Genomic DNA, 19,172 nt, shown 5'->3' with positions numbered 1-19,172 from the left:
TCTCCTGCACCTGACTTGTGCAGTTTGTACATTCTGTGAGATGAATGGATGACAGGCAGTCAAGTTTATTTAGCAAGGTTGCCCAGGCTTTGTCAGAGAAACCCACAGTAAAGGAGCGCAGGGATTTAATGGAAGAGTTTCCAGCAAGACATGATATGCTGCTGTAGTAAGAGATCCAAGCTGGGGTCAGGAGCTTAATCTCACCACTGACCTAATTACCTATAAGACTTGAGTCAATTACCTCCCTGTGTTTTCTGTTGTTAAATGATAATAATGTCTGTCTTTAGGCTGATCATAGAGAGTGAAATCTGAAAGAACATGAGGAAGTTCTTTGAAAAGGTTTTAAGTGCTAAAATTTTTTTTTAATTAAAAATCTTTTAGGGACGCCTGGGTGGCTCAGTGGTTGAGTGTCTGCCTTTGGCCCAGGGCATGATCCCGGGATCAAGTCCCACATCGGACTCCTTGCAGGGAGCCTGCTTCTCCCTCAGCCTATATCTCTGCCTCTCTCTTTCTCTCTCTCTCTCTCTCACTGTGTCTCTTATGAATAAATAAATAAAAATCTTTTTAAAAAATCTTTTAAAAATTAAGTGGCATGCAGCATAAGCTGTGATCATCATCAAAAAGGATTGAGTGTATGCCTCTACATGAGCCATGTACTTGGTACACAACAATCTATGTTTCATGTGTTTTTCCCTGCATCCCTGAATTCTTTGGGAGCTTTGTCCATTTGTGGGTTTTTTTTGTAATTTCATTAGCATGGATGACCCTCAAGGGCTAGGATCATTTCCTAGAGGCATAGAATCATAGAGTTGGAGGAACCATGCAAGTTATTTATTTTCTTTGAATATCCCCCACAATATGTGTCCTAAAAATGATGCCCACCCTCTCTAACCTAAAAATGGAAACTCTATTTGTTGTTTTCTTTTTTTTTTTTTAAGATTTTATTTATTTATTCATGAGAGATACAGAGAGAGAGGCAGAGACAGAGGCAGAAGCAGGCTTTCTGCAGGAAGCCTGATGCAGGACTTGATCCCAGGACACCTGGATCATGACTTGAGCCAAACACAGGCGCTCAACCACTGAGCCACCCAGGTGTCCCTGTTTGTTGTTTTCAATTTTATTCTTCTTTCTCCTCCTCCTCCTCCTCCTCCTCCTCCTCCTCCTCCTCCTCCTCCTCCTTCTTCTTCTCCTTCTCCTTCTCCTTCTCCTTCTCCTTCTCCTTCTCCTTCTCCTTCTCCTTCTCTTCCTCCTCCTCCTCCTCCTCCTTCTCCTTCTTCTTCTTCTTCTTCTTCCCTTTTTTTTGTAACCCAACAAGCACAATTTAGTGCTTAATTTTACAGTCTTTTATTATTCTCTATAATCCCTGCTCAAGTATAGTGCAGGCTCCTACAGGCCAACTTCTTGTTACATTTCATAACTCCTGTGGTGCCCAGCACCGTGCTGGATACATAACAGGCACATCATAAGTCATGTTGGATTGAATTAATGAAACTGTGAGTTTGTTTTTGTTCCCCAGGAGCGAGGTGCCCTGAGCTTTGAGCGGCGCTACCATGTCACTGACCCCTTTATCAGACGGCTGGGCCTGGAAGCAGAGCTACAGGTAAGAAATCCAGTTTGCATCCTAGGTGCAGATAGCCGGCTCTCCATTCTCTGTCTGTAATCTTCTGCATTAATCAAGGCATAAACAAGATTTTCTCTGCAGGTCATATCTGATGGTTACCTCTCCTTTCCAGCAGTTTTATTAGGCAGGTAAATATAGGCAGGTGAATCAAAGTTAGTGATTGGCATGGTCACACAGAAATTGTTTTTTGATCATATTATTTGCTTTGTGCTTGGAAAAAAAAGATTGTTGAAAGGCATACCAGTGTTTTTACTATTGGCATGGACAATAATCTTACCTTTGCAGAGGAAGTTAGAGTTTACATAGTGTTTTTACATACACACACACACACACGCTTTCTCATTCTAGCTTCAAAGTAATGTTGTGAGGAGGTATATAGGGAATGGGTCTTTAAAAACAAAGTTTAGAAAGGTCCAACACCTTTTCCAATGTTGTCCAGTCCATGGAGAGCCAGGTCTTCTGTCCAGAAGTTCAGTTTTTTTCATTATGTCTAACACAGAGACACTCCATAATGTTAGTTCTAGTCCCTTTCCTTCCTCCAGATCATGTTTGTTTGTTTGTTTGTTTGTTTGTTTTTTAAGATTTTAATTTATTTGAGAGAGACAGACATAGATAGCACAGAGATAGCCACACAGAGAGCAAGAGAGAACACCAGCAGCGGGGAGAGGGAGAAGCAGGCTCCTCACTGAGCAGGGAGCCTGACAACGGGCTTGATCCTGGGATCCCGGGATCATGACTTGAGCTGAAGGCAGACATTTAACTGACTGAGCCACCCAGAGGCCCCATAAATCATGTTTTTAATCCAACTTTTAGCTGTCCTGTCCAACTTAGTGTTATCTGCAGGTTGAGTTAGAATTCTCTTTGCTTCCTTCAAGTTAGTGTTTATAAATGATCATGTTGATCTTAGAAGAAGACTAGACAGAAATTTTTTGAATGTTCACAAGTGTTATCTCGAGGTAGTGCGACTTACAGATGATTGTTACTATTTTCTTTTAATTATATACTTTTAATCCGTTTTAAAATATAACTACATTAATAGGGCAGCCCAGGTGGCTCAGCGGTTTAGCACCACCTTTGGCCTAGGACATGATCCTGGAGACCTGGAATCGAGTCCCACATCAGGCTCCCTGCATGGAGCCTGCTTCTCCCTCTGCCTGTGTCTCTTCCTCTCTCTCTCTCTCTCTCTCTCTCTCTGTGTATCTCATGAATAAATAAATAAAATCTTTAAAAAAAATAACTACATTAATAATAATCTTGAAAAGATAAAAATTAATAAAAATTACTTCTTAGTCCCTAATAGAATTACTATTAGCATTTTGTGTACTTCCTTTAATCTCCTGCATATTTTCACGTGATTGTAATCCTACTCTACATTGAATTTTGGATCTTAACATATAATAATCCTTTTCTCCATGTTACCAAGTATTCTTCACAACTTTCACTTATAATTTTTCTGATTATAGAAGTAATAAATATTATCAAAGTAGAAAATATGGAATAGAAAAATATAGAGAAGAAAATAAAATTACTTTAAATTCTATCATTTAGAGATAAATATAATTAACATTTGGTAGGCTGCCTTTGGGCATTATAAAGCAGAATACTAGTTAAGAAATGGGTATTACAGCTGGATAAATTTAGTTTTAAAACTTGTTTCCAGGGATCCCTGGGTGGCGCAGCGGTTTAGCGCCTGCCTTTGGCCCAGGGCGCGATCCTGGAGACCCAGGATCGAATCCCACGTCGGGCTCCCGGTGCATGGAGCCTGCTTCTCCCTCTGCCTGTGTCTCTGCCTCTCTCTCTCTCTGTGACTATCATAAGTAAATAAAAATAAATAAATAAATAAATAAATAAATAAATAAATAAATAAATAAATAAAACAAACTTGTTTCCAGGCAGCTGGGTGGCTCAGCGGTTTAGGGCCGCCTTCAGCCTAGGGCCTGATCCTGGAGACCTGGGATCAAGTCCCACGTCATGCTCCCTGCATGGAGCCTGCTTCTCCCTCTGCCTGTGTCTCTGCCTCTCTCCCTCCCTCTCTCTCTCTCTCTCTCTCTCTCTCTCGTGTGTGTGTGTGTCTTTCTCATGAATAAATAAAACCTTTAATAAATAAATTAATTAATTTTTAAAAACCTGTTTCCTTGAGCTGTATGGCCTTGTACAGGTTATCCCTAGCTTCCTGATCTGTGAAATAGATCTGTGAAATAGAGCAGTAACTGAGAATTGTTCTGTTGATTAAATGAGATTTGTGTGAAGCACTAACACAGTGCCTGGATCATAGAGAGCTAGTTCAGTGATAACAATTATGATTAAGTCTTTCATTTTTTCCCATGCTTATATAAATTTTTTTTGCCCACAAAATGGGACTTGTACCATTTAAACAATTTGGTAAACTCTTTTATACTTTTCTATCATGATTGCTTTCCCATATTTCTAAAAAATTATTTGAAAACATAATTTTTTAAAAAGATTTTATTTATTTACTTAATTGAGAGAGCACAGAGGGAGAGGGAGAAGCAGACTTCCCACTGAGCAGAGAGCCTGATGCACAGCTCAAACCCAGGACCCTGAGATCATGATATGAGCTGAAGGCAGATGCTTAACCAACTGAGCTACCTGGCACCCTGAAAACATCATTTTTAATACATTTATTTATCTTAGCATGAATTAAAGCAAACAGCACCAAATTGTCATTGACTAATTAAAGCCATGCATTTGCAGTAACAAAACAAAACAGGTTTTACTTAAAATGTCCTTGATGTGAAGCAGTAAAAATTACTAGTTTTATTAAATCTCAATCCTTGGAGATCCCTGGGTGGCTCAGTGGTTTGGCCCCTGCCTTTGGCCCATGGCATAATCCTGAAGTCCCGGGATCAAGTCCCACATCGGGCTCCCTGCGTGGAGCCTGCTTCTCCCTCTCCCTATGTCTCTGCCTCTCTATCTATCTCTCTGTCTCTCTGTTATTCTCATGAATAAATAAATAAAAAATTTTTAAAAACACCTTATGAAAAAAAATCTCAACCCTTACGTACACATCTCTTTAGTAGTCTGTATTGGGGCTGGGAAGTACCCATAAAGTACTACTGCTGCACACTGCACTATGATGGTTGTCTTGAGGAAAGAGCACTGGTGCAATTGTTTGAGTTGCAAGCCCAACCAACCACTTTTTTCATGAAGTACTACTATCTGAAAGAACCAGACAAAAACTGGTTATTCAAATATGAGTATTTGGTGTACTTTTTCTTAAAAATAAGTGAACTGAGCAGTTAATTCAAGAAAAACAACTGACAGTATTTGTTGCTAAGGATAAAACTTGAACATCTAGGGAAAAAAACAAAAAACAAAAAATAAAATATAAGAAAACTTGTATCTGCTGCAATGAGCTTGATAACTTCTCGATACTTAAAAGGGTTTTTTGACAGGATCTGTGGTAATAATGTATAATGAATGTTAACATTGAAGATCTTTAAATTCAGTGAGTCACTGTTTTCAAAATGACAAATGTATGGTGTAACAGACTCATACATGTTTAAAAGACCTATGCATAAAAAAAAGACCTATGCATAATATGTACTAGACCAAGGCATTTTAACATAGCAGGGTACCAATAGTTCATTTATATGGTTTCAGATTCTACACTCTAACTTAAGAAACCATTACTTGTGGAGTTTTGGTGCAGTATCAAAGAAGGATATCTAGAATTATCTGAAAAAGGTATTAAAATACTCCTCCCTATTGCAACTACTTATCTTTGTGATGCTGTATTTTCATTATATACTCCAATCAACCAAAATAACATATTGCAGCAGACAATACAAAAATAGATATGAGAACCCAGTTACCTTCCATTAAGCTAGACGTTATGTAAAGCAATGCCTCTCTTTTCATTAAATTCTTTTGTCTTAGAAAATATATATACTTTTCATTTAAAATGTATTAACTTGGGGCAGCCCAGGTGGCTCAGCAGTTTAGCGCCGCCTTCTAAACTGATCCCAGGGTCTGATCCTGGAGACCCGGGATCGAGTCCCACGTTGGGCTCCCTGCATGGAGCCTGCTTCTCCCTCTGCCTGTGTCTCTGCCTCTCTCTCTCAGTCTCTCTCATGAATAAATAAATAAATCTTTAAAAAAGTCATTTAAGAGATAGAATAAACAGAATTCTTGGTGACTTGATATGAAAAGTTAGGAAAGGGGGAGTCAAGAGTGAAGATCAAGTTTCTGGCTTGCCTGACATGTAGTATCATTCACTAAGTTAGAGATCACTGGAAAAGGAATAGGTTTGAGGGGAAAGATAACAAGCTCAGTATGGATGTTCTGGAGCTGTATGCTGTGTGTTATTTGGTGCTTTCTGGATAAGTAGTTGGAATACTTGGGTCTGAGCTTAAGATAGAGGTATATACTGGAAATGTTGATTTGGGAGCAGTAAGCAGCATAGTGATTGGATCAGTGAAAGAGTTTTGATTCCCTTTGGGGAATGTGTAGTGGGAAGAAAGCCTAAGGTAGAGACCTAAAGAAGACCAACGTAAGGGCCAGTGAACAAGGAAGAATATGCAAAGGGTACCAAGAAAGAGTAACTAGAGGAGTAGGAAAGAAAACAGAGATGGTGATGCTACAGAACCCAGAAGAAAGTTTCATTGAGGAAGTGGTCAGCACTATCAAATACTACCAGGGGCCAAGTAAGATAAGGATTAAGAAGTGTCCATTGATTAAGGGCAAGGAAGCTGAATAGTAACCTTGGCAAGAGCCATTTTTGTATGTATGGTGTAGATGATAGAAATGGGTTGAGGAATTACTGGGAAGTAAGACAGTGAAAATATTGAGTATAGCTACTCTTTCAGTCTAGCTATGAAGGGGAAGAGAAATGGAAGGCCATAACTAGATGTAAATTTGGCATAAAGGAAGTACTTTTCTGGGCAGCCTGGGTGGCTCAGCGGTTTAGTGCCGCCTTCAGCCCAGGGCGTGATCCTGGAGACCCGGGATCCATTCCAGTCCCATGTCAGGCCTCCTGCATGGAGCCTGCTTCTCCCTCTGCCTGTGTCTCTGTGTCTCTCTCTCTCTCTCTCTCAAATAAATAAATAAATAAATAAAATTTTTTTGTTAAAAAAGGAAGTACTTTTCCAGATTAGAGGAACTTGGGCTTATTTAATTACACAGGGAAAGAATCAGTATAGAAAGGGAAGTTGAAGATACAGGAGAGGGACGCCTGGGTGGCCCAGTGGTTGAGCGTCTGCCATCAGTTCAGGGCATGATCCTGGGGTCCCGAGATCAAGTCCTCCATCGGGCTCCCTGTGTGGAGCCTGCTTCTCCCTCTGCCTGTGTCTCTGCCTCTCTCTCTCATGAATAAATAAATAAAATCTTAAAAAAAAAAAAAAGGAGAAGAAGAAGATACAGGAGAGCTAGAATATCATCCAGGGTTGGGGCTCTGTCTGATAAATGTTGGAAGAGAATGATTTTAGTAATGAATCATGGATTCTTAGGGAAATAGGAAGGGAAGTAAGGACATAAGGCAGTATGTAAAGAGAGAATAGAGGGGTTGAAGGTTGACTGACTTTGAGGACTTTTTGAAGATGAAGAATCAGTGAGGCATGACTTGAGATTATATATATGTATACACACACACACACACTTTTCATTTACCAGTGTATCTTGGAAATCACTTGTATCAGTTCGTAGAGTTCTTTCTCATAACTGGATAGTACTATATTATGTAGATGAGCCAAGATTTATTATTTTTTAAATATTTTATTTATTTATTCGTGAGAGACACAGAGAGAGAGAGACAGAGAGAGAGAGACAGAGACACAGGCAGAGGGAAAAGCAGGCTCCATGCAGGGAGCCTGATACCTGATGTGGGACTCCATCCTGGGACTCCAGGATCATGCCCTGGGCCAAAGGCAGGCGCTCAACTGCTGAGCCTCCCAGGTGTCCCAGAGCCAAGATTTATTCAGTGAATTTCCCATGTGTGGACTGAGAGTTGTTTCTAATAGTTTATAATTACAACAATACCATCATGAATAACCTTGTGTATATGTATTTTAGTTTGGCTGGAGATGTATCTTTAGGGTAAAAACCTAGAAGTAATAGTGCTAGCCAGAGGGTAAACACATATATGGTTTTGTTAGACATTACCAAATTTTCCTCCATGAGAGTTGCACCATTTTGCCTTCCCTGTAGTAATGTATGAGAGTGTCTGCTTCTCCACAACTCAGCAACAGACTGGGATGTTAGGCTTTGGAATTTTTTTTTTACCATTCTAACAGATGAAAAATGGTATCTCAGTATATTTTTAAGTTATATTTCTCTTATGAGTCAAATTGGATATCTTTTCCATATGTTTAAGGACTATTTTAATATAATTTTTGCCAATTTTAGTGTAACAAAAGAAGGGGAATAAGAATTTATAGAGGTACCTACATATTTTTGCCAACACAAGCATAGAATAGATAAGCAGAAACTAGTGAAATTGGTCACCCCTAGTGGATGGAAGATAAAGGGTAGAGAGGTTGAGAAAAGGGAGGTAACTTTTTTCTGGACATTTTGGTAGAGTTTTTACTTTTATTTTTTATTTTTTTTAAATAAATTCATTTTTTATTGGTGTTCAATTTACCAACATACAGAATAACACCCAGTGCTCATCCCGTCAAGTGCCCCCCTCAGTGCCCATCACCCATTCACCCCCACCTCCCGCCCTCCTCCCCTTCCACCACACCTAGTTCGTTTCCCAGAGTTAGGAGTCTTTATGTTCTGTCTCCCTTTCTGATATTTCCCACACATTTCTTCATATATAATATATCAATGTTGTTCTCACTATGGGAGAAAGGAAATTTAGATATGGAATAAGGAAAGGAAAAGAATAACTCTGAGGTAATGGATTGGAGTTAGTATCAATATGAACTCATAGTTTGGAGCACCTGGGTGGCTCAGTCTGCAGAGTCCTGGGATCAAGCCCCTCTTCGGGCTCCCTGCTCAGGGGGGAAGGGAGTCTGCTTCTCCTTCTTCCTCTGTCCTTCCCCTTGCTCATATGTGCCCACCGTCTCTTGCTGTCTTTCTCTCTCTCTCTCTCAAATAGATTAATAAAATCTTTTTAAAAATATGCACTCATAGTTTAACAAATATGTATATATTAATATATACTTGCATATTACTTCCAGCTCTATGTTTTGATAGAGTCCAGAAGTAATAATACCTCAATAACTATAAGCTGTATAAATAGTATTCCCCACTAAAAAGAAACAGAGGTCTTAGAAAAATAACAGATTCTAGGTCTCAGACAAGGAGTGTACAACATATTCTAGCAGAAGATAAAAAACAAAGAAATAGATGAAAAATGAAAGAAGAGAGATATCATTAGGACACAGGGGCTAAAAAAAAAAAAAAAGGACACAGGGGCTAGCTCAAAAGGCATGCTACTGGCCAAATCTTTGACAATCTTTTTTTAAATTAATTAATTATTTATTTATTTATTTATTCATTCATGAGAAACACATAGAGAGGCAGAGACACAGGCAAAGGAAGAAGCAGGCTCTATGCAGGGAGCCTGATGCGGGACTCGATCCCAGGACTCCAGGATCACACCCTGGGCCAAAGGCAGGCGCTAAACTGCTGAGCCACCCAGGGATCCCCAACTATTTGAACATCAGGATGAATAGTGACAGTAATGAATTAAATAAAAAATAAAAAATATCTGAGTTACACTGGTAAGAGAGAGGGAGGGAGAGAAGAATGGGAGGGGAAGAAAGACAGAGAAAAGCCCTTTATTCCAGTTGATTGCCAACTCCTGAATGAAGAAATGATAGAGTTTGAAAAATCACCATTTTATAAACATCATACCACATTATCCTAGTAATTGATTCAGACAAGAATAATCAAATAGTGAAACCTTTGAGTGGAAGTGTTATAGACATTAGGACCTTTATTTGCACAACATAAAAGTATTTCCTCACAAAAAAAAGTATTTCCTCACAGATAACAAAAGGAAAATAGTAAAATTATAGGGGAGAAACTTGAGAGATACCACCTTATGCAAGACAAATAGTACACATACACCACCAAATTATGTACACTGACAAAGACACAAAATTGCTTAGGGAGTATTTCTGTCAAAATTCATTACTTAAATCTAATCATGAGAAAATAATCAGACAAATCCAAATTAAGAAACATTTCTCCAGGATAGCTCTATATTCTTCAGAAATGTCAATGCCATAGAAAACAAGATGGGCTGAGGAACTGTTGTTCCAGGTTAAGGGAGACTAAAGAGAAGCTGACCTCATTGTCATCCCAGTTTGGGATCCTAGATTGGATCCTAGATCAGGAAAAATCAAAAGAGCATTATTGGACAGTTGGTGAAATTTTAATATGGACTACAGGGGATCCTTGGGTGGCACAGCGGTTTAGCGCCTGCCTTTGGCCCAGGGCGAGATCCTGGAGACCCGGGATCGAATCCCACGTCGGGCTCCCGGTGCATGGAGCCTGCTTCTCCCTCTGCCTATGTCTCTGCCTCTCTCTCTCTCTCTGTGTGACTATCATAAATAAATAAAAATAAAAATAAATAATAATATGGACTACATATTAAATGATAGTGATGCAATGATATCAGTGTCATATTTCTCAATTTTGATAATTGTGCTCTGGTTAAGTAAAAGAATGATCGTGGAATGCCTGGGTGGCTCAGTTGGTGAAGCCTCCGGCTCTTGATTTTGGCTCAGGTCATGACCTCAGGATTGTGAGATAGAGCATTATGTTGGACTCCGTGCTATGTGTGGAGCCTGCTTGGGATTCTCTCTTTCACTCTCCCTCTGCCCCTTTCCCAGCTCTCATACACACACACTCTCTCTCTGAAAACAAAGAAAAAAAATGAATGATCTTATTCTTAGAAATATATGCTGAAGTAGTTGCCTGTGTAAGGGGTCCTGAAATCTACAACTTATTCTCAAATGGTTCAGGAAAAAAATGGATATGTGTGTAGAGAAAGGAGAGAAAGGGAGAGGGAGTAAGCAAATGTGGCAGTGTTAACAATTAATGAATTAGGGGAAAGGTATATATGGGTGCTTTTGTATTATTCTTGTACCTTTTTTATATGTTTGAAATTGTTTCAAAATAGAAAGTTATGGGGTGCCTGGCTGGTTCAGTTAGAAGAGTATATGACTTTGATATAGGGGTTGTGAGTTTAAGCCCCACATTGGGTATAGAGATTACTTAAAAAGAAACTGGTGCAGCCACTCAAACAGTATGGAGGTTCCTCAAAAAAGTTAAAAATAGAACTACCCTACAACCCAGCAATTGCACTTCTAGGTATTTATCCAAAGGATATAAAAACAGTGATTCACAGGGAGTACATACATCCTAATGTTTATAGCAGCAACGTCCACAATGGCCAAAATGTGGAAAGAGCTCAGATGTCCATTAACAGTTTAATGAATAAAAGAAGATGTGAGATACACACACACATATGTATACACACAATGAAATATTACTTAGTCATCAAAAAGAATGAATCTTGCCAGTTGCAGTGATGTGGATGGAACTAGAGGGTGTTATATACTCTAAGTGCAGTAAGTCAGGGAAAAACAAATACCATATGATTTCACTCATGTGGAAATTAAACAAAACATAGGGGAAGGGAAGGAAAAATAAAAACAGAGAAGGAAGCGAACTATGAGACTCTTAGCTATAGGGAAACAAACTGAGGGTTGCTGGAGGGAAGGGGAGTGGGGGTTAGGGTAACAAGGGCACAGGATGTAATGAGCACTAGGTGTTATATGCAACTGATGAATCACTAAATTCTTCCTCTGAAACTAATAATACACTATGTGTCAACTAAATTTATTTTAAATTTAAAAATATTAAAAATAAAAATAAAATAAAAAGACAAAAAATAAATAAATAAAAAGAAAGAAATAAAACTTTTTAAAAGTTTAAAATGTTCATTAAGAAAATACAAGGGGTGGTGTAGTCAGTTAAGCATCCAACTCTTGGCTTCAGCCCAGGTCATGATCTCAGGGTCCTGGGATTGAATCCCACGTTGGGCTCTGCATTCAGTGTGTAGTCTGCATGAGATTCTCTCACTCTCTGCCCCTGATCTTGTGCTGTCTGCCTCTCTCTAAAATAAATAAAATCTTTAAAAAGAGAAAATAAAAAGAACTGGTATGTTGGCAGCAACTGAGTAAGAGCCAGAAAAGAAGTTGAGATTAGAGGATTTAAGTTTAGTATTAATTAGTATTAATTCTAAGATGTTCTAGTATGTATTTTCCTTGGACATCTTTGCTGAGCATTCCACGTCCCACTTTAGTTACATGTGCTAGCTCATCTTGTCTTGGTGAGTTTTAATGTCATAACTGGACAGGAGCCAAATATCCTGGGATTCCAGTTTATAGCCTGCAGGGCAGGGATCCTGAAATCTACAGGGTCCTGAAATTTTTTTGCAGGACACTTTCATTTTTGGTGCATCATCAGGATCTCCCAAGTTCCACTTTAAAGTTTTGACCATACTTTGATCCATTCTATTTCTTTCACTTGTGGGATTTCTTGGCACAATGTTCCACACCTGTAGAGAGAGGGAGAGGAAAGGATCTTCCTTTACAAATAAGAAAAGTAAAATCTAGCATTTCCAAGGTCACATAAGTGGTAGAAACATGATTAATAACATTGTATCAGGCTTGTCTGGCCACACAGTTCATAATCCTTCCTACCTCAACCATGTGTCTACTTTTTTAGAAAGGGTTGAGCAGTATCTGGCTGGCTAAATCTGTAGGACAGGCAATTCTTGATCTCTGGGTCATGAGGTCAAGCCCCACATTGGGTGTAGAGCTTACTTTAATTAATTAATTAATTAATTAATTAATTAATTAATTAATCAGTTGGTTTAACAAATAGTTCTTGGCTTAGCGGATTTATTCTCTTGCCTTATTAGTTTTTTTTTTTTAAGATTTTATTTAATTAATTTGAGAGACAGAGAGCATACAAGCAGGGGGAGGGGCAGAGGGAGAAGCATACTCTCCACTGAGCAGGAAGTACAACTTGAGGCTTGATCCCAGGACCCTGAGCCAAAGGCAGCTGCATAACCGACTGAGCCACCTGCCTTATTAGTTTTCTTAATATTTTTCTTAAATAAGTTGCAAACATTACATATCTCACTTCACAATATGGCTTGATTTACTTTTTTGGGTTTTTTTGTTTCTTATATAATTTGAGCATAAATTCACTAGAAACAAGTCGTATCAAACTAGATTGGTTTTCTTTTTGAACATAGTAGTAGACCAGGGAAGTTTTATTCTTCCTTATTCTAACAAAGACTTGTCAGAATTCTTTTTATGATATCCTTATAGAGAAGTAAATTATATACCAAGTTTATTAAATAGTCACCCACAAAGAAAAAGATGGAAGTGAGACCTGACTTTGTGAGAAATTTCAAGGAATGTCCTTTAGATCAGGGGTCAGCATATCAGGGCCAAATCCAGTCTGCCACCAATTTGTTGGCTTGTTTTTAGTTCCTTTTTTATTTTATTGAAGTGTACGATTCAGTGTGTTTTTTAGTGTATTCACAAAGTTGCATAACTATCACCAGTATCTAATTCTAGACATATTTATCACCCCCAAAGAAACCCTTTACCCATATTAGTTATTCCCTCTCCCTGCCAGCCCCTAGTCTACTGGCTATCTCTGGATTTTCCTATTCTGGACCTCTCATAAAAATGGACTCATACAATACATGGCTTTTCTGTCTCTGGCTTATTTTACTTAGCATGATGTTTTTACGATTCATCCATGTTGTAGCATAAGTCAGTACTTCATTCTTTTTTACAGCCAAATAATGTTCCATTTTGGATATACTGCATTTTGTTTATCCATTCATAGTTGGTAGACATTTTGGTTGTTTCCACTTTTCAGCCATTATGAATACTGCTATGAACATTTGTGACAAGCTTTTGTGTCGATTGTACATTTTCATTCCTTCAGGTTTATACCTAAGAGTGAAATTGCTGAATCATATGGTTTTTGTTTGTTTTTATGTTTAATTTTTTGAGGAACTGCCAAACTGTTTTTCCAGGTGACAGCACCATTTTACATTCCCAGGAGAAATGAGAGTTCTGATTTCTCCATATCCTCACCAAAGTGTATTGCTTGTCTTTTTTATAATAACCATCCTAGTGGTTGTAATGTGGTATTTTATTATTGTTTTGGTTTGCATTTCCCTGATTAATGATTTTTGTGCTTATTGGCCATTTGTATATTTTATATGGAGAAATGTCTAGTTAAATCCTTTGCCCCATTATTTTTTAAGTAGGCATTACATCAGCATGGAGCCAACACAGGGCCTGAACTCAACCCTGAGATCAAGACCTGAGCTGAACCAAGAGGCAGACACTTAACCAACTGAGCCACCCAGGCACTCTTCCTTTGCCCATTTTTTATTTTATTTTATTTTTTTTAAAGATTATATTTTATTTACCCATGAGAGATACAGAGCGAGAGAGGGAGGCAGAGACACAGGCAGAGGTAGAAGCAGGCTCCATGCAGGGAGCCCAACGTGGGACTCGATTCCAGGTCTCCAGGATCACGCCCTGGGCTGCAGGTGGCGCTAAACCGCTGCGCCACCGGGGCTGCCCCTTTTGCCCATTTTTTAATTGAGTTTTTTGTCTTTTTATTGTTGAGCTGTAAAAATTCTTTATATATCCTGGGTACTAGACCCTCATTGTATATGTGATTTTAAATGGTTTTCTGCCATTTTTGGGGTTGTCTTTTCACTTTTTTGATATCACCTTTGACACACAAAAGTTTTTAATTTTAATGAAGCCCAAATTGTTTTTTTACTTTTATCACTTGTGTTTTTGGTATCATGTTTAAGAAATCACTAGTCATCAATTATAGCCCTACCACCAAAAAAGGGGGAAAAAAGAAACCATTACCTAATCCAAGGTCACAAAGATTTATATCCATGTTTCCTTCTGAGAGTTTCATACTTTTTTTTTTTTTAAGATTTTATTTATTAGGGATGCCTGGGTGGCTCAGTGGCTGAGCATCTGCCTTCGGCTTAGGGTGTGATCCTGGAGTCCTGGGATCGAGTCTCACATTGGGCTCCCCGCAGGGAGCCTGCTTCTCTCTCTGCCTGTGTCTCTGCCTCTCTTTCTCTCTCTCTCTCTCTCTGTGTGTCATGAATAAATAAATAAAATCTTTAAAAAAAGATTTTATTTATTTATTTGACAGAGAGCACCGGTAAGGGGAGAGGCAGAAGCAGAGGGAGAGTGAGAAGCAGACCCACTGCTGAGCAGGGAGCCCCTCCCATTGGGCTTGATCCTAGAGCCAGGGATCAGGACCTGAACTGAAGGTAGCTGCTTAACCAACTGAGCCACCCAAGGCACGAGGTTTCAATACTTTTTCAGATCTTATGTGTAGGTCCTTGATCCACTTTGAGTTAATTTTGTATATGATGTGATATAGGGGCCCAACATCATTCTTTTGCATGTGAATATGCAAGCCAGTGTCCTCAAAGATCCTTTAAGCTTGTTCCTAAAGCCAAATGTTCCTATCTTTTTCTAGGTTTTTTGGGTATCTCTCTCCTTTATTATGGTAGAGCTTTTCTCATGTTGCCATGGACATGGGCCTGTTTTTTGTTTATCCAGTATTTATTCCCTTTTCTCCCAGTACTTTATACATAATGGGTACTGAATAAATGAATTTTCTGTTTGATCGTAGCTTAGGATAGCAATTTAATAGCTGTAGAAAATAACTCTTTTGGAAAAGTAAGTAAATAAGGAATCCAGTTGTTCAAGATCTGTATCTTTTGTGAGTATCCTAGCTATGTGACTATACCAAGTATATGAGAGATTATACCTGAGGACTAGTTCCAGGGGTGGGGACCAGTGTTTACCAAAATGTGCTTGCATATATTACATCATCTGCTCTTCACGGTGATCTTGTCAGGTTTACATTATCATCACCCCCATTTCTAAATGAAAAATCTGAGATTCTGGGAATCTTAAGTGACCACCCATACAGCTTGGAAGAGGCCAAGCCAAAGTTGAACCCAGACGACTTTCACTTTACAATTCTGATTCTCACTAACTAGCCTCAGCTTATTTAAAAAATAAATAAATAAACTTGGGACGCCTAGGTGGCTCAGCGATTGAGCATCTGCCTTTGGGTTCAGGGCATGATCCTAGAGTCCCGGGATCGAGTCCCACATTGGGCTCCCTGCATGGATCCTGCTTCTCCCTCTCCCTATGTCTCTGCCTGTCTCTTTCTGTGTCTCTCATAAATAAATAAATAAAATCTTTTTAAAAATAAATAAACAAAATAAGTCTGGACAAAAGGCTCTCTAATCCTTTTGGTTATACCAGGATACACACTGATTTGTAGACTTATTAGCTCTTTGCTTCTCTTTTTTTTATTATTATTATTCCCTTATACAATGGGTCCCATTTTTTTTTTCCTCTAGAAGTGAATGACTAGAGTGACTTTTCTTTTCTCCCTTTGGATTCCCACATTTTGATAGATTGCTGCCTACTAACTTGTACTTATTTATTTTCAAAGATTTTGCTTATTTATTTATTTGAGAGAAGAGAGAGAATGCATACATATAAGTGGGGGGAGGAGCAGAGGGAAAGGGAGAAGCAGACTGCACACTGAATGTGGAGCCCCATGTGGGGCTTGATATCATGATCTTGAAATCATGACCTGAGCTGAAATCAGGTTAGGCACCCTCACTAACTTGTATTTATTAACAATGTTTCCCATTTTAATACAGTTTTCCACACCATGACTGCTCATCATGCTCCTAAATAGCACAGGTGATATCTAGCATTGCAACACAGATTTCTAGGGGTCCCTGGGTGGCTTAATCAGTTGAACATCTGACTCTTGGTTTCGGCTCAGGTCAGGATCTCAGGGTTGTGATATTGAGCCCTGTGTCTGGCTCCGTGCTCATCAGGGAGTCTTCCAGAGGTTCTCTCTCTTTTCCTTTCCCTCTGCCCCTCCCCCTTCCCCGCCTCTCTCAATAAATAAATCTTTTTTAAAAAACACAGATTTTATATGTTTCCGGTCAAGTGCCATAAAATAAAAAGAGCAAAAAGCCCCCCAAAACATGACATTATACTTAGTCAGAACTGGCCAGTCACCTGTAAATGTTCTTTTCCCACTAGAATTTTAAAATAAATCATCTCGCCAAATTTGCAACTAACTTATGTGTATAACACTAAGGTAGAGGTGGATATGGTTTAACCTTTGGAGGAATATTCTTTTTTTTTAAAGATTTTATTTATTCATGTCAGACAGAGAGAGAGAGAGAGGCAGAGTCACAGGCAGAAGGAGAAGCAGCCTCCATGCAGGAAGACTGACCTGGGACTCGATCCTGGGTCTCCAGGATCATACCCCGGGCTGAAGGCAGCGCCAAACCGCTGGGCCATCAGGGCTGCCCTGGAGGAATATTCTGTAGCCATTTGAAGTGATGCTTTTGAGGAGATTATAACAACATGGGCAAAGGCTAATGTTACATGTTTGGAGAAGAGGAAGAGAAAACCTCATCAGCTCTATGAGGATAGAAGATGTGTCTGACTCAGTCATGTCTCTCTGAGCCCATCCAATACTGGTGGGCGCATAGCAAACATTTAAGTTTTTAGGAGAGACAGCTCAAAATTTAAAAATTTAATATATGGTATTAACTTTTTCCTCACCTGAAAAATGAAAATAGTACTGTTTCCATCATAAGACAGTTATAAAGATTAACTAAAAGCTTATATGTGGGGCACCAAGGTGGCTCAGTTGGTTAAACTTCTGCCTTTGGCTCAGGTCATGATATCAGGGTCCTGGGATGGATCCCCATGTCAGGCTCCTTGCTCAGCGGAGAGCCTGCTCATCCCTCTCCCTCTCTCTTTGCCCCTCCCCTTCTGCTTGTACTCTCTCTTGCACTCTCCCTCTCAAATAAATAAAATCTTTAAAAAATAAAAATAAAAGTATATTTGAAGGGCATAGTACTGTCCCTGGTACATGGTGAAATAGTATATTTCAGCTGATATGTTATCACTATTGCTATTATTACCTTTTTCTCTCTTTATTGAGGTATAATTTACACAAAATAAAGTGCATAGGTCTCAAGTATTGAGTTAGATGAGTTTTGACACTTGTATAACTGCCATCTGCAATAAATTAGAAAGTACTTCCATCACCATAGAAAGTTCTCATGGTGCCCTTTCCAGTCAACCCTCCTACCTCAGAGCAGCCACTTTCTAGCTTTTGTCTCTAAAGAGTAGTTTTGCCTGTTCTTTATCTAATGTAAATAGAATTAAATGGTACATTTTTGTGTGTGCATGGCTTCTCTTGCTTAGCATAGTGTTTTTTGAGTTTCATCCATGTTGTTGCATATATCTATAGTCTGTTCCTCCTTTTCATTGCTGAGTAGTATTCTACCATGTGGATAGACTATATTTTATTTATTCTTTTTCCTGTTGATTACTATTTGGTTTCTTTCCAGTTTGGAGCTTTTATTTATTTTTCATTTTTTAAAGATTTTAAATAATCTCTATACCCAGCATGGGGCTCTACCTCACAACTCCGAGATCAAGAATCACATGCTCCTCCAGCTGAGCCAGCCAGGTGCTACTGGAGCTTTCAGAAATAAAGCATCTACAGATATTCCATAGATGTCTATCTTTGTGTGGGAAAATGTTTTAATTTCTTTCAAGTAATTACCTAGGAATAGAATTTCTGGGTCATAGGGTAGATATAAGTTTAACTTTACTTGACACTACCAAACAGTCTTTAAGGTGATGGTAGCAATGAGATCTCTTTTTAATACAGACAGTAATAAGCATGGCAGCTGAGATAGTCCAGCATAATCAGAGAAATACTTTGGTGTTATTCTGACCTGAGTTCCCATCTGGGCTCTGATATCAAACAATACAAATTTATTATCTCACAGTTCTATAGATCAGAAGTCTGCTCCAAAAAATTTAAAAAAAAAAAAAAAAAAAAAAAAAAAAAGGGATCCCTGGGTGGCGCAGCGGTTTGGCGCCTGCCTTTGGCCCAGGGCGCGATCCTGGAGACCCGGGATCAAATCCCACATCGGGCTCCCGGTGCATGGAGCCTGCTTCTCCCTCTGCCTGTGTCTCTGCCTCTCTCTCTCTCACTGTGTGCCTATCATAAATAAATAAATAAATAAATTAAAAAAAAAAAAAAAAAGAAGTCTGCTCCAGGTCTCACAAGGCTAAGAGCAAGGTCTTGACAGGGCTGTGTTCCTCCTGGAGGCTATAGGGTAGCCTATAGGGTAACCTGGAAAGAATTTGTGCAAGAGTAATAATAATAATTTGTGTAGTAGTAATAATTTGTGCGACCCTGGGTAAATTATTTCATATCTCTAAGACTTGGTCTTACCTGTGAAAAGGGAGTGATAGGGATGCCTGGGTGGCGCAGCGGTTTGGCGCCTGCCTTTGGCCCAGGGCGTGATCCTGGAGACCCGGGATTGAATCCCATGTCGGGCTCCCAGTGCATGGAGCCTGCTTCTCCCTCTGCCTGTGTCTCTGCCTCTCTCTCTCTCTGTGACTATCATAAAAAAAAAAAAAAAAAA

At 39.1% G+C, this 19,172-nt stretch overlaps 1 protein-coding gene across 6 annotated transcripts in view; it reads left to right on the top strand.

The window, feature by feature from the left end:
• WDTC1 (WD and tetratricopeptide repeats 1) overlaps positions 1 to 19,172 on the top strand; it is a 62,984-nt gene that overhangs the window by 18,020 nt on the left and 25,792 nt on the right. For all 6 annotated transcript variants that reach the window (XM_049105748.1, XM_025446972.3, XM_025446974.3 and 3 more), the window contains one exon: positions 1,517 to 1,600. In XM_049105748.1, the coding sequence (XP_048961705.1) occupies positions 1,517 to 1,600 (84 nt within the window). The remainder of the gene's footprint in view (positions 1 to 1,516; positions 1,601 to 19,172) is intronic.

Source organism: Canis lupus, chromosome 2 (assembly GCF_003254725.2).
Source record: "Canis lupus dingo isolate Sandy chromosome 2, ASM325472v2, whole genome shotgun sequence".
In the NCBI taxonomy this organism is placed as follows: Eukaryota; Metazoa; Chordata; class Mammalia; order Carnivora; family Canidae; genus Canis; species Canis lupus.
This window is presented reverse-complemented; position numbering and strand designations above follow the sequence as displayed.